This window comes from Xenopus laevis, chromosome 8S (genome assembly GCF_017654675.1).
Source record: "Xenopus laevis strain J_2021 chromosome 8S, Xenopus_laevis_v10.1, whole genome shotgun sequence".
Lineage (NCBI taxonomy): Eukaryota > Metazoa > Chordata > Amphibia > Anura > Pipidae > Xenopus > Xenopus laevis.
Window position 1 is genome coordinate 30,244,687 of NC_054386.1, and position 25,442 is coordinate 30,270,128.

The following is a 25,442-nucleotide window of genomic DNA, read 5'->3' on the forward strand; positions in this document are numbered from 1 at the left end:
AGTTCTAGAGCTGTTTTCTCAGGTATGGTAAAGTATTCTACAGAATAAATGTAGCATTCCAGCTTGCACTAGTGTGGTTATTCTATTGGCAATAAACTGCCTTGGTAGCTTTCCTTCTCCTTTAAAGTAAAAATCCTATGCCCACATTACCAAATGCCCCACACCATCACCAGCCGGCATTCATCATGCCATTTGCTTGGCATCAGCATTCAGACTTAAAGGCCACACAAACAGATCTCTTAGGGGCGAGTGTGAACTCTGCATGCAACCACGTTCTGCAGCCCCAGTGCCTCCGGGACCCCCCCCCCCCCACATCCCTCCTGTCTGCAAATTCTGCTCTGTTTGCCTTTCTATCTTCAACAAAGCTGCCATTTAAATAAGGCCGGGATTAAGGCAAATGCTACTAATTGAAGGTGTGATTTTGACGCTGGGTGGTGGGGAGACTATGGGGATTTTATACAGTCATTAGCTCCACGCTCGGCAAGGCACAGTATGCCAGTAGCACATGACATTGCAGGCGGAGGGGGGGGGGCAGCGAGACGAGCCTGTTGTAGCGACTAACGAGATGCCAAATAAAGACGCATTGTTTATTTGGCTGGGGTTTAAACAAGGCCTGGAGGGGGCAATTCTAGGCTGTTGATCAGCTTTCTATGCACCCTTTTGTTACCTTCAATTGTAGACATTAAAGACACAGTAACATGCCATTGCTGTGCCACAGAGGGAACGCCAGAAGTAGCCAGATTATTTATACAATTTTTTTTACCCCCCTTAGGTAGATCCCCAAAGGAAACATCTGCAGCAGGGTTGTAGGGCAGGTAGCTGGGTACCAGCTGGTGATGGGTTAACTGCTCTGCATGGCAAGCTCTGCCACTCACCCTAAGTTGAGATGTTTGTGAGGCAAAGCAACAAGAGCAGGCTTGCATCGGGAGTCCTCTCTCTCTCACCGCCCCAGGCAGCAGCCGGAGCCAAATCTGACATTTTCTTAATTTCTATCTGCTTTCACACTCAGCGCCAAGATTCAGCATTCAGTTTCAGCAAGGGGCGGGGGGGCACAGACATGTGGGACATGCCGACGTCCCTGCCATGGAGATGAGGGGACCAACAAACCTTCTGCCGGATCAACAACAGGCAACTTGGGGAGAACCAAAAAGCAGCACCCTCAGAGTGAATTTAATTAAAATTGAGTACCTGCCTAAATACCTCTATATGTTCCATAACAGCCCAATTCCATTATCCAGAGAGGTCTGTAAAGGGATACAATCATTGATCACTCCGTTTCTGTGGAGCAATAAGGTACCACGTGTATCTACTAAGGCACTGACAGCGCCCTATGACAGGGGAGGCCTTGGGTTGCCAAATTTCCTTCATTATTATCTGGCATCTCAATTAGCATACATTCATTGGTGGCTGCAGGACCAGGATAATTCAAATGTCAAACTTCAGGCACATTGGGTGGGTTCACTAGAGGCCCTACGAAATTGCCCCTTTAGAAGCTGAAAGACTTTCCAGCTCTGCCCCCTTGTATGCTGGCACTTTACCAAGCTTGGCAGAGTGCTATGAAACAAACTGGTGTTAAATTCCCTCTTAAATCCCTGCATCACCCCTTATGGAATAATTCCTTTCTGCAGCATTTCTATAAAGCTGAAGCAGTCGAATACTGGGCCCCCAGGAAACTTAAGTATTTAGGGGATTTAATGTCTGAAGTCCTATTTGTGGACAAGGCCAAGTTAGAACAGAACCTAGCCATCCCTACGATACCTATGTTTTGGTACCTCCAACTACGACATATGTTCCACTCCCAATTCAGTGTTGCAATAGGGAATCTATCGGAACCGGCAATACTGACCTTACTACGTCAACCTCACCCCCCAAGATGATTTCATACTTATATGCTTACTTGCAACTTACAATCCCCTCACCAATTACGAAAGCATATGGCACATGGAGAGTGGATCTACCAAACCTTACTAATGACCAGTGGGAGAAAGCGACAGATCATTTATATAATTTTTTAATTTTGGCCAGGGATAAACTGATTCAGCATAAGTTCTTGTTACGTTCATATCTCACACCTAATAAATTGGTTTGAATGGGCAGATTGGCGGAACCAAGCTGCCCAAAATGTCATATAATCGATGGCTCCTTCTATATATATACATATGATATGGGCCTGCCCGAAAATAGCTATATACTGGAAGGATGTTTGTACATATATCTCAGAAGCCCTAGAGATACCTAATGTATATTCTCCTAAATGTTGCCTTTTAGGGGTAGTCGAGGATCTTCTTCCCGCAGCTCATACTAGACTAACAGTGAGAACATTGCTATTCTATGCAAAAAATATATTGGTGATGCGTTGGATATCCCGAAGCCCCCGGCTAGGAAAAAGTGGATAAATTATGTTGATAGCATTCTTCCTTTAATTAAACTCAGTTATAAAGCACGGGGATGTCCTTCCAAATTTCGGAAGGTGTGGGAAATGTGGTGTGATATTCACCTAGGCGCTACTTTACATTGATGTACTGCAGTTAAACTGTATAAGTGTTCTTGTGCTATTGACGATGTGATGCTATTGTACCTTATTTCTTTGACTTATCCCCCCCCCCATTTTTTTCTTCTGTACCCCGTTTTGTTGAAACTCAATAAAAAGGAAACCTGTTAAAAAAAAAATAAGCAGTACCCTCTAATATATAACAAGTAAAAACTAATTAAAGTTGGGGTTAATTACCCACTTGGGAAGATTTGGGGATTTCTTTTACTAGTGCTGTTCTGCTTGGCTATGGTACCTAATCAGCCCCGACCACTAAATAGATCTGAATGTTCCTAATAAAACGCTTGCTCTCCACTAAGCCGAAAATGAGTTTCCAGGGCATAAAACGTTACTGGCTCTTACTCCGTTCCACAGGTTCCAGATTCCGGGCCGTACTGTTTGCCGCTTACCTTGTGTCCTGGGTTGAAAGTCCAAGGATAGAGAACGGGGGGGGGGGGGACAGACAGACTTTCACCTAATAAAGTTATTTTTGTTGTGCAAGAGTGCACATATACACACACACACACACATACAATATACACACACACATATACACACACACATACATACATATATACATATATATATACACACACACACACACATATACACACACATATACATATACACACACATACACAAATACACACACACATACATTCATATATATATATATATATATATATATATATATATATATATATACACACACACACATATACAGTACATATATACACACACATATACATATACACACACACATATATATATATATATATATATATATATATATATATATATATATATACACAAATACACACACACACATATACAAATACACACACACATATGCATCCCGGCACAAGAAATCAAGGGCAGACAAAGCCGAAAACTGGGAATTTTTCTATCCGGGAGGGGGGCAGAACTCGCCAACGTGTGGCTGATTTTATCTGGCCTCATCTTCTGACTTTCACACATTTCAAAACTGTTAAAAGTCAATACGTGTCCATTAGAAAAATCACTTCCCGAGGCGAGAGCAGCCTTTGTCTCAGATGTGTTAACCCTCAGCCTACCACAAAAACCCCCTAGACTGCAAGCTCTTTGGAACAGGTCTTCCCCTGCCCGAACATAGCAGATATTTCCCCAATTTGCAATTTGGAGGCCTGGGCCCTGAAATTCCCCTTTCTTGTGAATTACAGTTTTACTATATCCACAGTTATAAGTCGGCAAAAAAGGGGAATTTTATCTGACTTTCCATTTCTCCACCAGTGCTGGATCCAGAGCAGACGGATTTGTTTCTTTGTGTACACAAAGCGTCGGCAGGCAAAGGAAACTGAAGCCATAGGAGATCTTAAATTTCATTATACGGGTCTAATCTCTTATAGTATCTGTTACGGCACGTCCGCTTTCCGCCAGCTGCGAGGTATGGCAGTGAGGGAGCCTAATAACCCCATTAGGATATTGGAAAATGTACTTATAGCGCTGTCCATCTGATTAAAGCAGGGGTGACTCTCGCTTCGTGCCATTGGTACCCCCAAGTCTTTGGGATTTAGATGACTTTATTTAATGTGCAAAAGATGTGAGACTTTCATCAGGGTCTTTTATGGAAACCAACAACATCCCCGTTGCGACCAAGACTGACAGTTGCTTTCTACATTCAGATTCCAGATTTCTGAGTCATGTTTTATAGAGTAGTAAAATGGTTCTATGAATGTCTTATCATCCGGATCAGCAGAGCCACAGCTATGCAACATTTGTTTCTCCCACACCCACAGAGCTTCAGAAAGGCCTAATGCCCTGTTAAATCCCTTGGTGCTTTTTATTGCGTTCACCTTCCTTTTTCTCTACACCAAAACCCAAAAAGTGTCTGCTTAAGAGTAACCCAGTCACCATAACCAATGGGCTTAATCACACTGGGGGGGTTCCTTCTGGTCTCTTACTTTGCATGATGAGAAGGCAGATTTCCTGTGTAGAATTACACCCCTAGCACTTACGCACACAATAGACAGCTGCGCGGCACAGCTCCCGACACACCAAACTGCTGTTTAAATTCAGGAAACATTGTTTCTTTACTAAATAAAGACCTTCAGACAAACTACTTGTATTTGGGAGGTCTATTCAGACAATTTGTAAATTCTCTAGCTAAAAACATAAGCACTTAACTTTGTGACGACGGGCAGCCATTTTATGGAGAAGACATACTGGGGTAAACTTGCAAAGGCAACAACCAATCAGATCTCTACTTTCATCTTGTAAACTGGAATAGTCTACTCAAAACTCATTGCTGATTGCTGGCTAGAGGTAACTGCGACTGTGCTATAAAGCACCCATAAAAGTATGCACCAGTCACACAGGGACACTGATAAAGTTGCCTAAGCGCGAAGATCGTTTCCACGATCATTTCTATGATGAATGATCTTAACATCAACCCTTCTGTAGAGAGAACAATAAACCATTAACAAATACAGAAAGCCATCTACTAGACGAGAAGTAAGAAAGACCATCCGTGCATATCCGTGGTCGTATTATACGATGGCTGAATATAAATGAAGAGATATCGCTATTCATCTGAGCCAAACCAACCAAAATACTCAGAACGTGGCAGTCTAAAGCAGTTATCAGCTGATCAACGTTTGCAGGCTATTAACATGCAAGTCAATGCACCGCTATCTCTTATGTATAAATACAAATATACAGAGAAGGAATGTTCTGGGCACACAATAAGCTATACCCTCATACTGTACTGTCTAAGGGAATCAATATGGCACCTCCTCCCATATGTATAAATACAAATATACAGAGAAGGAATGTTCTGGGCACACAATAATCTATACCCTCATTAATCAATATGGCACCTCTTCCCATATGAATAAATACAAAAATACAGAGAAAGAATGTTCTAGGCACACAATAAGTTATACCCTCATATTGCACTGTCTAGGGAATCAATATGGCATCTCCCGCCTCCCATATGTATAAATACAAATATCCAGAGAAAGAATGTTCTGGGCACATCATAAGCTGTACCCTCATACTGTATTGTCTAAGGGAATCAATATGGCACCTCCCTCCTCCCATATGTATAAATACAAATATACAGAGAAGGAATGCTCTGGGCACAGAAAGCTATACCATGTACTATTTAGTCAATTTAAAAGAAAATAAACAAGAGCACAGGCAGTGCTTATAACTATATGTTACCCATAACAGTTAATAGCTATACCCTGACAAGGATGACATTTTATGCAATTTTCCATGTTGCCTTGACATTTAACTGTACAAAATTATACATCATCGGCCCACAAAATTGTGGATTTGTAAAATTAATTTGTATTTAAAATGTGCTGCACCCTTGACACCAGATGTTGATAGCAGATTATTGTGAATACCTAATGATAAAGTCGGAGATCAGTGTAATAAGGCTAGAAATATGGATCAGCTGCACCTTGTTGGAAGTGGACAAACACGTCCCTGTGTAGAGCTGGTTGCTCACACCAGGAGGAGATGTTTGTCTCTGTCATTCCTGTTCTATAAGTTGCTCAAGGCCTACAATAGAGAGGCTAATGTGAAATTAGATTTAAATTACTAGCGATGACTTTCACTGGTCGATTGATTTCTTTTTTTTCTTTAAGGGGGAAGGACGATGTTAATGATGATGGACGGCTTGCCACCCGGGTTTGGAATTCATCTCAATGGTAAGAGCCTGGACTGGCGCATGGAATAGAGTCAACCTAAAACATGGCAGGCAACATTTTCCAAGTTATTATCCCCTGACTTGTGAGCGGTCCCATGAGTCCAGTTGATTGGCACCAAAATGAATGGGAAGCGATTCAGAGCTTTGGCTGCCCACCTGTCGAGCTGGAATTCTCATCTAAACGCCCAGTGCCATTGTCCTAAACCTGCACTGGCAGTGACTTTGCACCTAATTTGTTGGCTGCTCCTTCAAGTCATTGTCCTCCTGGAATTTAGCATGATAAGATTATACAGACCCCTTGACACACACACACACACTGGGAAGAGTATCGCCTACCCCTTCTGTAAGGCCCCATCCATTGTCTGGTGAACAATAGCAATCACTTTAGCTTTTAACGCTGGAACAGCATCCGTGTTAGCATATGAATTGCTTTAATTGCTGAAGCTATCTAATCTGTCCTTTAATCTGGGGCCCCCAGGAAAGCTTTCATCTCTCTCTCTCTCTCCAGCCCTTACACCAGGCATGGGAATGCTCTGGGTAGAGTCCTGCATCGGGTCGAGGACCCGGGGAATACCCACAAGGTGGTTGGGTTTTGGGCCAGACTGTGCGGGTAGTCTGCGGGTAATGCGTCTGGGTACTAGGCTATGTTGCAGGACTGGTCCCTCCTACCCGCTCTTGATTTTATGGTAAGATTTCTTTCCTTTCCTAGTGGAATAGGGTCCCTCCCGCTTAAAAAGTGACAGCAAGCTGTTTGCCAGCTGGGTTGGGCAGTGGTACTGGGTGGCGGGGCATAGTGGTTGGCGGATGTGGGTCTGCTTGCAGGTCTGTGGGTCCAGGTTGGGCACAGGTCTGCCCGATTGGACCCATGCATGACAATTGTATAAAGAGAGTAGGGATGCACCGAATGCAGTATTCGGTTTGGCCAGGATTCGGCCTTTTTCAGCAGGGTTCGGATTCGGCCGAATCCTTCTGCCCGGCCAAACTGAGTCAGAATTGTAATTTGCATATGCAAATTAGTGTCGGGGATGGAAATCACGTGACTTTTTAATCACAAAACAAGGAAGTAAAAAATGTTTTCCCCTTCCCATCCCTAATTTGCATATGCAAATTAGGATTCGGTTCGGTATTCGGCCAAATCTTTCTCGAAGGATTGAGGGGTTCAGCCGAATCCAAAATTGTGGATCCCTAAATGAGAGTATGGGCGAATTCCTTAAATGGTGTCCCTCCTCTACCCAGAATACTGAATGGACAGGAGATGCTGCAGTCATGCACAGGCAACCAATGAAACAGACTGAATAAAAGAAGTCTTGGATCCAGAGTCTCTCCAATTACCAGAACGTCTCTTTGTTCATTATTTTTATTTGCAGAAACATTTAAAATCTCAACAATTAGATTGTTGGCTAATGACGGTTTCTTTAGAAAGGTATTCTGCATTGTATTGCAGGCCATGAAAGGGCCATGTGTGTCTGAGAAGCATAAATATGCGGATATTAACAAAATTTCATTTAGGCGATTTCTTTAGCTATTTCAGGTGGCGCCCCAGTGTGGCCCCCCATATTTCATTTTGTGAACCCTGGAAAGCTGGCACACTTAAGTGTCGTCTCTGCCAGAGGAAGAGCTGTCACCCACTGTGCCACCTGCCACTGACTTTAAAGGGGTTATTCACCTTTAAATTAACTGTTAGTATGATGTAGAGATAGATATTCTGAGACAATTTGCAATTGGTTTTCATTTATAATTATTTGTGTTTTTTTAGTTATTTAGATTTTTATTCAGCTTGCAATGTTAGCCATCTGGTTGCTAGGATCCGAATTACCCTAGCAACCATGCATTGATTTAAATAAGAGACTGGAACATGAATAGGAGAGGCCTGAATAGAAAGAAGAGCAATTAAAAAGTAGCAATAACACATTACACAATACATTTGTAGCCTTACAAAACATTTGTTTTTTAGCTAAGGGTAAGTGACCCCTATTTGAAAGTTGGAAATATAATATTCATATTAAAATATAAAGAACAATTGAAAAGTTGCTTAGAATTAGCCATCCTATAACATATTAAACGTTTATTTAAAGGTGAACCAACCCTATTAACAAAGGCTTTTTAGGGGAGCGGAGGATTGGGAAGCGGGTGTGTGAGTTTTATCCATCCCTGCTCTTTATATCAAATTAAACACCCTCAATATTCAGCCATAGAAGGCGAGTCTCACCTCTATTATAATGACTTACTGAACATTAAGATAAAAGCACAATGAAAAGGAAGGTGCCCCCCAGACTAGAACTAGTACTAGTCGTAGAACATTCCCAGAGAGAAAAGTGGAACAGGAGAGGCAAGTGTTTTCCTTGTTCCCCCTCTCCACGGGTTCCCACAGGGGACATTGTATCTTTATTTGCCACAAACGTGTTAATTGTGGCCTGGAATTGAGTCAATTTCCATTGGAATCAACAGAAAGCCCCCAGGAGCCAATGACTTCCCCAATAAATAGCAGCGACGGGGTTAAGCTGCCCAACAGGCACTCATTAGATTCTAACAGCTGCTCTGCCCTCCTTCATTCAATGCCTTGCTGGCCCATTTCGTGCTCATTCGGCCACTGGGACAGACAATTGCTTTGCAGCACTAACCAGCGGGGTTATTTCAGCTGCAGGCTCATAACCGTGTCCAAAAGATATAAAGCTATATAGATATAGTCCTGTATAACTCAGTCTGCAGCCTTGTGCCTTTATATGGTCACATAACCCCTCAATGACTTCTAATACCCTTATCATTTACAGTAGGGGGTACATTATCCCTTATAATACATGAGTGATATTCAAAGTTCCGTATACAACTCAGCCTGCAGCCTTGTGCCTTTATATAGTCACAGAGCCCCTCCGAGACTTATCCTTATTATACTGTATCTGCTCTGTCTTCTGATACAATTATAAAAAGGGTCCTGATTTGACTGAAAGCTCTTTAGGTGAGTAATGAATTGCTCTCACGCTGACTGCATGATATAATAACTATGTCTGGTCGTGCCTACATCAGTGTGGCACAGGTGGGGCTATAAATGGGACTTGGCTCAGAAACGAAGGATTTATTGGAAAGTAAAATTCCCTTTGCTTGTTAAACACTAAGCACATGAATTGAGCTTTTAAGCCCAAATCTCCTCCTGGTCCAATGACAGCAATTAGCAACAAGGTCATTGTGAAGTGTCTGGTGCCCCTATGGGGTAACAAAGAGAAGCAGGTACAGCCAGGGATCCGTGTTCCCCTCTCCTTAATGATACTAGCCCTCCCTGTGCCGCTGTCACTGATTGAGAATGGCAGTTGCCTCTCACCATGCAGGTGTTTTTTTGGCTTAAAATTCACATTTAAGCATTTGCAGGCTGGATGGCAGGAGGCACAGATTGGTATCAGGCGTTTCTCAGCTGGCACAAACTCTACATGTGACATGAGCCTTAAAGGTGCCAGGAAAGTTGGCAGAGCCAGGTGGGAAAATGTTCTGCGTTTTTATTAATCATTATCGCACCACACCTTGTTTTAGCTCTGCAGCCGCACGCACACCGGAGCTACTGAACCAGCCAGTTGCCGGCCGCAATATTGGCAGGAACAATGCCAAGCAGAGAGCAGTAGGGTTGGAGCAGAAACATGACACCCAGAAGAGGAGGGTCATCTGCTGATGGTCTTTGCACTCACCAACATGGTGCAGGTGCCCAGCTCTACAGGATCTCTCGTGCCTCTCACCTGGCACACATGGTGCTTAAAACCTGGCTATATATGGCAGCGTGAGACTGGGCACATACAGGGCTCTGCAAAATTCTGCTGCACCAAACAAATAAACCCAAATACAGAGACAGCAGGTGGCTGCATTGAGGAACATTAATCATTTAAACAACAGAAGAGGCTCTTGTGCTTAATGTCTTATATTCTCTTTAATAACCAGGGCCCTTTACTGCACTCTGCATCTGAACTGTGCCCCATGACTCTCATCTGCTCTAAACCAACCAGCATCCAACCCGAGGGCCCATACGAATGTCTTCCTTTGGCAACGGCTTTCCGAAACCGGGGCAGTGATGGGTTTCTACAAAGCAGCTAATACAGGTTTATTGTTACAATAAAAATCCCAAGATAGCTGAGAAGATTTCATTTGCCACCAGACAAAACAAGATGGAAAGGAAAACCCGTAGTTCAAAACTGCCAGATAAAGTGACTCATTCTGCCACCACTTGCGTAGGCCTCTAGGGCCACAGGCTGCTCACTTTCAGCCAATCACGATGAACCTCCATTTGACCTTGACCAATGATGTCCTTCAGCCAAATGGCTTGTTGCTACAGGAAAGTGTTTTGACTGCTACAGAAGAGGAGATAACAGCTATAAAAATTCAACATAATCTGGCATCCAGTCTACTTTCTGGTTGTCAGGCTTAAGGACCCTAGCAACCACATAGCCAAGTAAACAGCCATCACTACTTAACTAGAAGCCACATCTTTTCCAATACCTGAGATAAGGACACCAAGTGGTCTTCACCCCTTTTCTGAGCCCATTCAGAGTTCTGAAAACCTCAAGTGGCGAAGATAGACAGTGTCTGGGTTGACACCAATGCAAATTGTTCTACAGGAAATTCTCAGTCAAGATTCCCCTCTCTTTATGTGAAGATTGTTTCATTGTGGGAGACACAAAAGCATTGACCGTCAACGGGTATAAGATCTTCTGGCGATAAAGAATTGGATATATAGATACACAGATACAGATAGTTACACCGAGAACATAGTGCCACCCCACCACCTAGGCTCTGCCTTAGACAATGTGGTTTGTTCTAGGAGACATCTAAGGAAATCCATTTTATAAGAGAACATTTTATAATAGATGAAAGGACACAAGCAACACTCATTCAGCACTTATACAGTAACGTCTTGATGACTGGATCTGCTCAATGAGGGCCCACCAGTTTAAAGCCACTAACAACCCAACCTTCTACTCACTGAACCCTTGGTTAGAACCCTACGCATTTGCTAAAATAGACCGTGCTGCTGGTTCATACCAGAACCCAGGCAGCCAATGACCATGTTTTCCATTTTGGATATTCAATACGTATTTCATACCATCAGAACCCAAACAAGCATAAAGAGAACCCTTTGCAGATAACCCCAGGCCCAGAATCAAGCCAAGGCAATGATAACCACTGAGCCACCTACTTTGATGGGCCATATCTTCCAAACCAACCAATGAATCATGGCGGTTTGCTTGCATAGGATATTAGTTCTGCATATCTGGTATGAGAGATGCCATATTGCTGGCCTCAGCTGAGCTCCATCCATTCTTCAAACATGCACCCCAGTATACAGACCCCTATTGTACTTGCAAAGGATAATCCCTGCTACATATATATTTTTGTTTCAAAAACCGAAAGTGACAGTCAGTTAGCAAGAATAAGACTTTCTAGTTATAAAAATGCTCCCTGACTAGAGCCGGCTCGCTCCCCCGAGGGCTGTTCTGATCCCGGCAAAGGGCCCAGCACCATGGAACTGCACAGAACCCGCAGCTGTCAATCACTGACAAGGCTCCTCAAGGGGATCTGCAGAGGCTGAGGCCATCAAGTTCCCCAGTTTCCAGTGCCTCCCCCACCCTTGGCATATGTTATAGCCCTTTAAATGAAAAACCTCTCAGTTTTCTGTTCTCCGGAGTCACAAGACTCTGCTTTAACCACCAAAACCGCACCTCTTCCTTGGTGCCGTTTACACAGAAACTGCTCTAAAGTTCTGTAAGTATCAATGGTCCGTCGGATCAATCCTGATCTGTTCCTCTCTCCAATAGCAATGAGTGATATGCAACCAACGGCCTGATTTTAGCTGCGGGCTAACTGGGAATGCTGGGATTTGTAGTTCCCATTACAGCTGATAGGTCACACTTGAACTCTATATCTGAAGTCCATTAACACCTTATCAGCACCAACACCTTGAGGGCCCAAAATGTAGTTTTAGAAGGACCACAGTCTGATTCACCCTGCTCTCTAGTAACAAATGGCTTAGCGTTGGCACTGGGAAGCAGAGCTGGCATTACCTGCTCACTTCCACAATACTGGATCTCTCTTTCCCTTTCCGCATCCAATCCCATCAGACAAATGCATCCTGCTGCACATGGGATTTGCACACTCGCTCACACCCCATAGCAACAGTGAGATTAATGCACTAATGCAGCAGAGCGGACAGAGAGGATTGAAATCGCGTTGGCATTTCCTGTAGAATCTAATGGGGACGGGAGGGAAGAGAGCAGCCTTCACATAAAACCAAAGAGTCTGCTCGCTCTTTAGGGTTATAGATGGGGAGAGACTTACAGGCCCTACACCCTCAGAGCCACGGGCAGCCTGCTATGTGTGCAATCAGCACAAGCGTCCTCCCTGCCATATGAGTGGGATAAACCACTTTGTTCCAGCAATGCAGAATTTAAACTATTCTTCCATGCATCTGATAAAAGTTCCCCCCCCACCCCAGGGGTTAAGCCAATCTCACTGTGTACATCCATTCCCGACTACTGCAACTGCTATAACTACTCCTGAGGTCTATGCTGAGCCTTGATTAGATGGCAGTGAGAGCTGGAAGCCAGTTAAAGGGGAAACTCCTCCTAAAAACTGTTTATTGCCTAATGAAGGACAAGATCATTCTAAGCAGCTTCCCAATATCCATTCATTCCCCATTCTCACTGGATTTATAGTTCTGTGTAACTGTCACTGTCTCTGTCCCTTTCTCTTGTCTGCACTGCTGTCTCTGACTCCTGATACAACTTCCCAATATCCATTCATTCCTCATTCTCACTGGGTTTATAGTTCTGTGGATGTCATTGCTATTGTCTGGCAATGGCTGTTTATATTCTCCTGAAACAATATTGCAGAAGTCAGCAGATTCCCTGACCTGGAGGAGAACTGACTCCTGCTACATTGTTTCATAAAGACGGAATCAGAAAGGGACAGCTGGACACTGCACTGACCAGTAACAAATACAACTGACTTGGGGTTCAGTTAGTTAGGAAAGCTGGTAAGATTGGGGGGGGGGCAAGCTCTGTATGGGAGGCCATCAGTGAGCCAGTTATCAGTAGGAATTCCTGCACAACAACTTGCACATGGACCTTGCACCATGAAGTTGGAATATTCACCTCGCTCCAGTTCCTGTCCTGCGCCCCGCCAAGCTTTAGGGTGGCATATACACAGCCCAGTTTTACTGCTCCAGTACCCACATACTGGAACCCTCCTTCTGAATCTGATAACTGTGGCCCTTGAGGGTGCAACAGCCTTAAATGGGCAGAGATCAGGAAGCTCCGCACTGCACAGCAGTTTGCATCTAAATTGTAACTTCTGAAGGGCCCTAATGCTGCCTGGCATCTAATATACCCATTAGAAGTATCTACTATACCCATTAAAAGTGGGGCATGGTGCCACTCACAATTGGTTTCCTTTTTCTGAAATGTACCCGGCCCAAACTCACCCCAAATGCTTTTTCTCATACGTCACCTCGGTGCCCAGGCAAAACACTCGAGGGACAAGAGGTTCTCAAGGAGAGAAAAAATCTGGTGGGAAAGTGACCTGACTGCCCGTGGGAATCAGGTGTGCCAACAACAAGCACAGAGCAAGGGGGTCTTACCCTCCGACATTCAAGGTTTGACAGTCCAATGCCCAATCCCAAGAGGATCAAGCTAACTGCCCACTGGTATCCCCGGGTCAGTGAAGTGGGTCAGACTTGGTAAATGTTCTATGGGGCATTTATCATTGTGCAGCACCCAGAGACACGGATCCTTCACGGTGCAAGGAAATAAACACCCCAGGTGCCTGACAAGTTTGGGGATGGAATTCAGCTTTTATTTATTTCATTGTCTGGTGCAGTGAATTGGGCCGGGCAAGGTCTTGTTACCTTGGCATTACCCATCACTAGATAAAAAAGAGGGGGGGTTGACCATAGAAATAATTGTACAGATGTGATCCCACATGTGCCACCAGTGTAGCTTATCCCATAGATATCACAGTGTTGTATCAGCATGCAGCTACATTGTGTCATGAAAAAAGTCACGGTTTTATTGAAAACAGGCAGCGCCATGAAACCACCCACCACTGACAATAAGGAGACCAGCGTCAAACAGTTCTCAGTCCTGAGTTGGACCTTTTAGACATGTGCCCGCAGGCACCTCCTCATCCCCTTGCAAACCATATGCATATAAATAATCCAATCTGCATACTGACTGGCTACAAACGCATTGGGCATGGTGAAGCAGTCTGCAAAAATGCCTGAATTTGAATACAATGCTAAAAATAATGTTTCTGTATAAGAAATACGGAAGATCCCACATTTATCCGATGGCACCAAATGGGCATTTATAGGAGTGATCGCAATTCTGTGCCCTTTATTATAGCAGCAGAACTCCTACTCTGAGCTTGAGGATCAGCTCCCAAGACCGAGCGCAGGGTCACAGGACAGAAGGGATGGGGGGTACTTGTCCCAAATGCTTGTAATTAGAAACCAGTTTGTGTGGCAGCGGGTGCTGGTGATGGGAAGAGGTGCCAAAACCGCGTGCACTCAGCGAGACCAATAAATCAGTGCATCTTTGCTTGGGGAAGGGGAAGTTTGTCCAATGCAGTGGGCCATTTCTACTAAGGACTGCGCATACCCCTGTGGCAGTTAATCAGCCTCAGATTAACGACAAAGAAGGCTGCTGGGAACAGTAGTGCCACAACTCTACAGAAGCAACTGGAATCACCCAGTTCCATTTGCATAACAATTGTCACCTTTCTGTTGCCACCCTGGTATAAATGGGTTAAGAGCCATTGGCAGGTACTTGATAAAATAGGAAGTAGCCTATACATGCCGGGATCATAAACACATTGGGCATTTCCCCTCCCCCTTTGTGACAGGACTCCCCTGACTTACACTTGAGCCAAAGAACTTTTTACCTGCTCTGCAGCTGCTGTAAACTACAACTCCCAACATGCCCCAGCAACCCATGAGGTGTGCAGTTAATAAGAGCTGGAGAAGAGGAAGGATTGTGTCACTGCCTGTGCCCAAAGAACTTGTGACCAATATCTGCCAGTCACTGCTGAAGGTGGGCAGCAAAGCCAGAGGGGGCATGAAGTCAAGAAGTGCATTGTGGGGGTTGAGTGGCAGGAATAAGAACTCAGGGGCATGAGCAGGAGACAGGCAATAGCAGCTGCAGTAGGTAAGTGCCCCCCACCCAAGCACAGCACCCTACTGGCACCCAGTACTCACCCAGCGGCAGGAAATGCTTGGTGTCCATGGCTGGTTAACTCATGCCAAACGCCTGGTGGTGGGAACTGGAAGCTGGGGCCCCGCACTGAAATCCTGCCCAGGAGAGCGATGGTCTTGGAGGGAACGGGAAATCCACGGGCCCCGGGGACAGTAAGATCCAGCAGCGTCGGGGGCCCAGGCGGAGGAGTTGCTGCAAACTCACCAACAATGTAAGGAAAGTAGTTGTCCTGCCTCCCCGCTCCAACTCCTCGGGCTGCAATGCAACGGGGCCCCGCCAAGGGGAGCAGCGACGGCCGAACCCTCAACCAGTGACACAGCGCAGAGGGGGGGAGCCGGGAGAACAAGCAGACACTGGGGAGAAAAGGCTGCGCTGGGGGCCCCCTACAGGCGGCAGCTACAAATGCGCCTCTCTCTGCGCGAACTCGCTCCCCGCGCTTCATGACAGTTGCACAACAGCGTGGCACTTGCTCTCACATCAACCGTATGGCACTCACAGTGGCACAGTACAACACGGGCTCACAGTATTGCCCTCACAGTGGCACAGCATGACATTCCCTATTCTACATATGGCACATAATGGCATTCTCTGGCTCTGCCATGCAGCTTGGGGCAAATGTGCAAAACACTGGGCATGGCACACACTTAGGGGGGTACTATTTGAGATATATATAGGGGCGCATGGATAAGAGGTGAAAACTTGTTACTTGGGAACCAAAAGGGGCTCAACTGCTTAACCCCAACAATGCCAGACTGCTACATACAATATGCACCCTCTATTTGCAGAATATAGAGGCCACCCACCACCATCCAGGACAGCTCCTTCCTGATCTGCCCATTCCCCTATGTAAGGCAGCAGTGCCAGGGCAGGATCCCCGAGTTGCAACTGAGTCAAGACATGCCACTTTCTACCTGCAGTCTCTCTAGCTGTTCTGAACTACAACTCCCAGCATGCCCCAGGAGCCGTATGCTTCAAAACAGCTGGAAAGGAAGAAGCTCTGGCCCAGCTGTTCTACAGACTCCAAATGGTGAAGGGGAAAAGCCATTAAAGGAGCTGCACCCTGGCATTGTTAGGGCCAAAGGGGAAGCAAAACCAGAACTGGGTCCCAGGCCGGGCTGTAAACTCAACATACCAGTATCAGCGAATTAAGGTTGAAATACAATGTGGGCCACCAAAGAAAGCAGCCAATCCCCTGGCATTAACCTGCCTCCACCTTCCCTATCAGTCTACCATTCAAACTGCAGTGCCATCAGTTGCTAGGATTAATGGGACCACATCAAAAAAAGACCAATTGCAATTTATCCTATGTCTACAGCATGCTGGCAGTTTCTATTCCTTTTTTAAAATATTTTATCTGACGTAACAAAGGGCAATTGAAACAATAAAAACAACAGATCCCTCAACAGCCTCAACCAATTGGCAAGAACCAACAAATTCCTCTAAAGGCTGAAAGAATAGAGGGCACGTGAAGGTTTTAAATAGAAGTGCTGTTGCCAATAGCAACCAAACAACAATTCATATTGACTGGTCGTCTAGAAGTTAGGCAAATAAAGATCTGATTGGTCTCTGATTAGCCCCTTCAATGGCTCATAGGGTGATTTGTAGCTGGAAACTGCCATGAATGCTGAATTGCTGATCACATGGACACTTCGTCTCTTCCGGTGCTTTTGCACGTTGCGTTTCTGAGCGATAATCGCCTGACCAGTAATCCCCCCCGGAAGAACAACCTTTCAGCATCGCATGATTTAGCAGAATATCTGAACATTTAAACATAACACAGATTTATTGTTTCCACAATGTAATATTCCTTTAATTTATTGTAATAGATATGGATTTAAACATGAAACAGATGTATGGAGAATAGCAATCCCGGGTTTTTCCCCCTGTAATCTGAACCTGTTCTTTAGGTATGTACATTCAATTTAACAGGATTTTTTTTTACCCCAGGCAGATTAAATTCAGATTTTGGTTACAACTTTCATAAGTGCTTTTAGCTCATTAGTACAGGAGAATACCTATGCCATATGCTGTATCTCTCTGTACAGGCTATGAGCAAGTTTAGGGGACTGTTCCTGCTGAATTATGCTTAGTACAGGGGAATACCTATGCTGCCATAGTGTTATGGGATCTCTCTGTACAGGTTATGAGCAAATTTAGGGGGCTGTTCCTGCTGAATTGTGCTTAGTACAGGGGAATACCTATACTGCCATAGTTTTATGGTATCTCTATATACAGACTATGAACAAACTTAGAGCATACCTCCCAACTGTCCCTTTTTCGGAGGGACAGTCCCTCTTTTGACACTTCAACCCGCAGTCCCTCATTTGTACTGGAAAGTCCCTCTTTTCTCTGTACTGAACAGCCAGAAAAAGAAACAAAGTTTCTCACTTAATTGGCTTTTAGCAGAGAGCCCAGAACACCTAACAGGTGCAAATAAGATACTTTGTAACAATTTTGAGACACAAAAAACAGTTTAGATAAGGAGAAATATTGTCAAACTTTCATAACCTGCCAAATTTTGTAAAACGAACATGGTAATTAGGGGGTGTGGCCACAGAAAGGGGTGTGGTCAAAAAAATTGCTGTGCTACGTGCGGAAAAAAAAATGTTGTCCCTCTTTTTACTTCCAAAATGTTGGGAGGTATGTTAGAGGACTGTTCCTGCTGAATTGTGCTTACTACGGAGGAATACCTATGCTGCGATATGTGTATGGGATCTCTCTGTACAGGCTATAAGCAAATTTAGGGGGCTGTTCCTGCTGAATTGTGCTTAGTACAGGGGAATACCTATACTGCCATAGTTTTATGGTATCTCTATATACAGACTATGAACAAACTTAGAGGACTGTTCCTGCTGAATTGTGCTTACTACGGCGGAATACCTATGCTGCCATATGTGTATGGGATCTCTCTGTACAGGCTATGAGCAAATTTAGGCGACTGTTCATGCTGAATTGTGCTTAGTACAGGGGAATACCTGTGCTGCAATAGTTTAATAACTCTGGACAGGCTCAGAATTGCTTTTGGGGTAATTGCCTGGAGCCTGCCATTGCATTGGCCCTGGGTTGTACAGACAGGACCCCACAAAGCATAAAACTGTTTCCTATTGGCTTTTGTTCCTGATAAACTTTAGTCCCGCTGAGCTACGTGGCTATAACTGTTTCGGGGAATAGGACACCATTGGTAGCAGGTTGTTTCATGTACAATCACAGGGTGTTTATTAAACAAGCCAAATTCGTTACTTGTGAGTCCTTTTCTCAGGGACCAAAAGTCTCATTCCATAACAGTGTGTGTTGCATAAACAGAGCACATGTGCGTGCCAGGGCTGTGTACATGTAAATGAATTAGTTGTAACATGGAACAGGTGCCACTCCTCTATCAGTAATGATTTGTGGTCAGGCTTTACTTCCGGCGTTGGGTACAGTGGGCACTTTATTCTAAAAAAAACAACTTAAACAGGCAGCAGATTCACAGGCGACTCTATTTAGAGCAGGCACAGTTATATAACACTCACCAGCCACCAGCCCGGACACTATACAATTATGATCTTCCCCACGCCCACTGGTCGTATGAAAGATCTTTCGTCCACTCTACAAAAGTCAGATATGCAGGTAAAAAAAAAGGATTCTTTAGCTCTTGCTGATAAGTCAGCATAAATGTTACGATGTTGGGGCACCTTCAAAGGTGCACGATATCCCAGGCTTTTTACCGATATCAGTCGCCTTGTCTCCCACCCCACATGCACTGATTATCGTATGAAAATCTTTCGTACAAATAATATCGCTGTGTCTATGGTCACCTTTAGGGAAGAGTCTTGGTATTTTATTCTGTAACCAATCGTGATTCGTGAATTGTTAAAGCAATACTTACACAATTCTATAAAAATCATAGGAACGTGCCAGTATCAAGTAGTTGCTGCACCCGGGATATTTTCCCTAAAAGGGCAAGATGAGGGGTACACACAGAATGAGGAGCCACAGATGGAACCTGCCCAGACAGAGGGAAAGGTGAGGGGCACATACAGAATGAGGAACCACAGATGGAACCTGCCCAGACAGAGGGAAAGGTGAGGGGCACATACAGAATGAGGAAACCACAGATGGACCCTGCCCAGACAGAGGGGAAGGTGAGGGGCACATACAGAATGAGGAACCACAGATGGACCCTCCCAAGACAGAGGGGAAGGTGAGGGGTACGTACAGAATGAGGAACCACAGATGGACCCTCCCAAGACAGAGGGGAAGGTGAGGGGTAAGTACAGAATGAGGAACCACAGATGAACCCTGCCCAGACAGAGGGGAAGGTGAGGGGTACATACAGACTGAGGAACCACAGATGGACCCTGCCCAGACAGACGGGAAGGTGAGGGGCACATACAGAATGAGGAAACCACAGATGGACCCTGCCCACACAGAGGGGAATGCGAAGGGCATATACAGAATGAGGAATCACAGATGGACCCTGTCCAGACAGAGGAGGGGGGTCTAAGGAAGAAACATGACGCCTCCCATACAAACGCAATGCAGACAGTATACAGCAGTCCCACATGACACACTTTAAGGAGAAACAAATGAAAGATAAATATTGCTGACACATTGTGTGTATTTTCTTATTATACATGTCCAGGCAGAGCGCTGGGATATTGTTTGGTATAGAAGTGATCGTTTAATAAGGACAAAGATGTAGCAGTTCACAGATTCAAGGATTAGTTAAAGGGGAACTCCACCCAATAACATTTTTTTTTGCCTAATGAAATAAAAAATTATTCTAAGCAACTTCCCGATAGCTACTTATTCCTCTCGCTGGGTTTGTTACGATGTGCAGATGTCATTATTTTTGACAGTGTCTGGCTGTTTCTATTCTCTGCACTGCTGGTTCTGACCCTTGTAGGTGGAGCTGTGCAGTTGTTGTTCATTTCCTTTTTAATCAGAAAGAAAGTTAAAGACACACAATCACTGAGCAATAGGATAATTACTGCAAGTGTAGCCGTCGTTCTGATGATCTGAAAGGGTAAGAAATGTAACTCCCCCTTCAGGGGTGTGAAAAAGCCCATTTGTCTTGAGTGACAGCCCTACATGCCAACACTCTCATTACAAGCCCCATTAGTGCCAAAGCGGAGCAGTGACAGTGAAAAGGTTAACTTGGTAGGCCACACCTTCAATCCGCCAAGACAAGCCCAGTTAGCTTATGTGCAGATGGTGTATGCCTGCACATGTACAGCAGATCCATTCACTGGCTTAAAGTCATAGTGCACCCTTGTTTATTCCTTTAGGGGTGCCTTAGCTTTCCCTTAAGGCCAGTACATTTGGCAGCTTGGGGTGCACCCCCCCCACCCACTACAGGAGCACGGGAGAGAAGAAGAGAACTTGATTTATGGGTTTGCCTAAATCAGGTACTGCCTGGGGGTGGGAGAATTAAGAACAAACTCTGCCAAATTGTTTCATTGGTGAAGAATGGGAGCTACTGAAGCAATCGCTATACAACTGATTATAATCCCTGCCACCCCCATTCAAAAATACAGTAAGGGCAAGACAATGAGGAATCTGATCAAGGGTTTTGGGCAACTGGACCATTGGGTGTGGGTCTCCATAGCACCCTAGTGCAAAGCCTTTATGCCCTCTAAAGTGCCCACCAACAGGGTGGCAAAATTGTGATTCTATGGGTCAGGATATGGTATATTTGAGATGCCAAGTAGGTTGGCACTTCAAATCAGTATCCATTGTGTGCAGCAGTGTGGGGCCCGGCATCTCGAGGAGAAGACCTAAGCAGGCTATTCTGTGCCGGGTCGGAGACACCTCAGACCAACCCGATTACCTAATATTTCAGCTGGCAGGCAGAACCTGCACCCTCCCATGCACCAGGTGGAGAGTCTGAGCTTGAAGCCTCTCAACTCGAAAGCTTTAGTTATTAACCCTTGTAATCCAGGGAGTGGAGCTTCAAATTCACGTGCTGAGTGACACTCCCAGACAATAGGGGGGTGTGAGGGATCCGTATGATGGGTCCCTGATGAGCAAGGGTGAGGCTGTGGGTGCAGTAATATCAGCCCTAACATTTTCCAAATAAGATTCATATGTACCTGCTAATTACGTAGCCATTGAAAAAGGAATTCTTAGAATATAAAGTCAATGTGAAGCACGGCACCAGCAAGACGGGTTACAAATAGGGTAATCAGGGACTGTCAGGCACCTATAGGCCCCCCAAAACCTTGGCACCTCTCAAATACTCCATCCCACCAACTAGGTTCAATATTCATCCATTACACGTCCATCCCAGAATCTGGGCAAGACCTGTCCCTCATGCTTTGTCCAACATTGGAGAAAGAATTCGAAAAGACAACAGCCCCCAGGTCAAAGACGGGTCACCCCAGCACCACTGAATACCAAAGTCAGGTCACCCTCCCATGTTTACACCAGATACATAGCAGCACCCCAGGGGTCCGGCCTGTTGTAAAGACTGGGCTGATAGACTGACACTGTTATTAATGAACTCACGGCCCCCCCAACAGGGACTAATGAGCCTTCCCTAACAGATAAACCATCACACCGGGGATCCACACAAAGCCTTTCAGAGGGGCTCTGCATTCACTATAAGGACCAAAGGACATAGGAAAATGTGAAACTACTGCCTTCCCGGCAAGAATGATTTTCACAAACATGAGCCAAAAAAAGAGATAAGAGCAACTTCCTTTGCAAATAGAAAGTATTGTTATAGTAGGTGAAATAAAAAATAGCTTCTATAGAGAAGCACCATCCAAGCAGCAGTCCTGCCCTGCTTTATGGCAGCTGAGATTCTAGCTATCTATATAACAGAGCATTCTCTCCCAGGGGCTGCACAGATCCTATATGATCCCTATTGGAAGCAGCAGTTCTGTCCTGCTTTATGGCTGAGATTCTTGCATCTGTATAACAGAGCATTCTGTCCAAGTGGCTGCACAGACCCAGTGGGGATCAGTAACAAAGGAGTACGTTTTCTAAGAAAGCTTTGGCTGCTGAGCGGCAATGAGTTAAACATTACTCTGGATTCCTGTGTGATCATCACAGTAGGAAAGATGCTACAGACCCAGATTGGTTCCTTTGTGTGGTTACAATGCCTGCCTCCCCGGTGCATGAGATACATGGCAGCTCTTGGCATTGCTATGGAGGGGGGGGGGGGGGTTTAGTAGAGAGAAAAGATTTTTAAAAAATGATTCTGTCTTCCATTGTCATTCGGGGCCTCTTACCCTGTGCTTCTCCCTGTGTTGCTATGCAATAGAAATCTGCTCTCAAGCAAAAGCACAACAATGGGGTGCATCTGTTCCTTAGATCTTTTTTTTTCTATTCCTCCCCCCCTCTTTATTCTCTTTAATTAATTAGCTGAAGATTCAGTGCGTCTTTCTCCCTCGATCTCCGTCCTGCTTCCTTATTTCAATTTGCCCAGAGCAGATAATTTAGGCAATTAGACAATATGCACAAACTCTCCCAACACTTCGCCCTGCAGTTCAACAACAGCTGTTTTTTCTAATTCTCAGACATGGGCACTTAATTATTTTCCTAGCGCAACACAAACACTGCAACATGAATGGGAAGACAAAACTGGAATATGGACTCCAAAATTAAACAGTTTTCATTCTTATTATGAGCCATAAATTGTCTTATTACTCTGCTACTATTCCATTGCTACTATAGGCACCATCACTCCTTACTATACCTGCTATCCCACAGACACACTCCCTTCCCAGAGACTATTATCCCACTGTTACTATAGGCACCATCTCTCCCTACTATACCTGCTATCCCACGGTCACACTCCCTTCCTAGAGACTATTATCCCACTGTTACTATAGGCACCATCTCTCTCTACTATACCTGCTATCCCACAGTCACACTCCCTTCCCAGAGACTATTATCCCACTGTTACTATAGGCACCATCTCTCTCTACTATACCTGCTATCCCACAGACACACTCCCTTCCCAGAGACTATTATCCCACTGTTACTACAGACACCATCTCTCCCTACTATACCTGCTATCCCACAGTCACACTCCCTTCCCAGAGACTATTATCCCACTATTACTATAGGCACTATCTCTCTCTACTATATCTCCTATCCCACAGTCACACTCCCTTCCCAGAGACTATTATCCCACTGTTACTATAGGCACCATCTCTCCCTACTACACCTGATATCCCACAGCCACAGTCCCTTCCCAGAGACAATTATCCCACTCAGTGTTGGACTGGGATGTCAGGGGCCCACCAGAAAACCTTAGTCTGTGGGGCCCACTTTCCAAACTATTATTCCTCCTCTACTCACTCAACATCCTTATTCTCCTAGTATTTTATCTCTACATACTATACTCTATTCTTCCATTATTAAGCCTCTTTGTTCCCATAAAGAAATAGGGAATGACCATGAAATAAGCCACATGGTTAGAAGCAAGAGGCCCACTGACACCTGGGCCCATCGGGAGTTTTCCTGATATCCCGGTGGGCCAGTCTGACACTGATCCCACTGTTACTATAAGCACCATCTGTCCCTACTATACCTGCTATCCCACAGCCACACTCCCTTCCCAGAGACTTTATCCCACTGTTACTATAGACACCATCTAAATCAGTAATCGGAAGGCTAAGAAAAGAAATGAAGAGTTAATTGCGGTGGAGGTGAAAACTAACCCTAAAAAGTTTTTTAAATATATTAATAGTAAAAAGATGCAGGTTGAGAGTGTTGCTCCATTAAATAATGGTATCAGTATGGTTGTAACAGATACAGATAAGGCAAATGTGTTAAATCAGTTCTTTTCTTCAGTGTATACAATAGAGGAGTCTGGGTTCACAGGCTCACTTAATAACTGCACGAATGGTTCAGCTCAATCTAGTCAGTGGCTGACTCAGGATATGATTCAAAAAGCTTTAATACAAATTAATGTAAACAAGGCTCCAGGGCCTGATGGCATACACCCCCGGGTTCTAAGAGAGCTTAGTTCAGTTTTAGACCAGCCCTTATTTCTGATTTTCTCAGATTCACTGTCATCTGGTATGGTGCCTATGGATTGGAGAAAAGCTGATGTTATTCCAATATTTAAAAAGGGATTACGATCTCAGCCTGGCAATTATAGGCCAGTAAGCTTGACATCTGTGGTGGGCAAATTATTTGAAGGCTTGTTAAGGGATCACATTCAAAATTTTGTCCTAATGAATGGCATTATGAGCAACAATCAGCATGGCTTTATGAAGGATAGGTCATGTCAGACAAATTTGATTGCATTTTATGATGTGGTAAGTAAGATTCTGGATAGTGGGGGGGCAGTAGATGTGATCTATTTGGATTTTGCCAAAGCGTTTGATACTGTGCCCCACAAACGACTGCTTTCTAAACTAAGGTCTGTTGGGCTTAATGAAGTCGTTTGCACGTGGATAGGAAACTGGCTACAGGATCGGGTACAGAGGGTGGTTGTTAATGGGACATTCTCTACTTGGAGTAAGGTTCTTAGTGGGGTCCCCCAGGGCTCAGTATTGGGTCCACTTTTATTTAACTTGTTCATTAATGACTTAGGGGAGGGTGTTATAAGTAATGTATCAGTGTTTGCAGATGACACAAAATTATCCAGCCCAATCAATTCCATCCAGGATGTGGCATCCTTGCAACATGATCTTGACAAACTAGCAATCTGGGCAGCTAAGTGGCAAATGAGATTCAATGTTGATAAATGTAAAGTCATGCACCTGGGATGTAAAAATATCCAAGCCACTTATACCCTTAATGGGACTGCACTAGGCAAATCCATTATGGAAAAGGACCTTGGAGTCCTTGTAGATGATAAACTTGGCTGTAGCAAGCAATGCCAGTCAGCAGCATCAAGGGCAAATAAGGTCTTGAGCTGTATTAAAAGGGGCATAGAGTCACGGGAGGAGGGGGTCATTCTTCCACTGTATAGAGCACTTGTAAGGCCCCATCTAGAATATGCTTTACAGTTTTGGTCTCCATCACTCAAACAGGACATTATTGAATTAGA

General features: G+C 44.6%; 1 protein-coding gene across 4 annotated transcripts in view; it reads right to left on the reverse strand.

Moving 5' to 3' along the window:
• Window positions 1-15,818, reverse strand: part of rxra.S (retinoid X receptor alpha S homeolog) — an 86,482-nt gene extending 70,664 nt beyond the window's left edge. For 2 of the 4 annotated variants that reach the window (XM_018232593.2, XM_018232590.2), the window contains exon 1: window positions 15,451-15,817. In XM_018232593.2, the coding sequence (XP_018088082.1) occupies window positions 15,451-15,478 (28 nt within the window). In that variant the 5' untranslated portion in view covers window positions 15,479-15,817. Of the gene's footprint in view, window positions 1-15,450 lie in introns of all 4 variants that reach the window. The other 2 variants (XM_018232591.2, XM_018232592.2) reach the window with 2 other exon arrangements.
• Window positions 15,819-25,442: the final 9,624 nt, after the last annotated feature.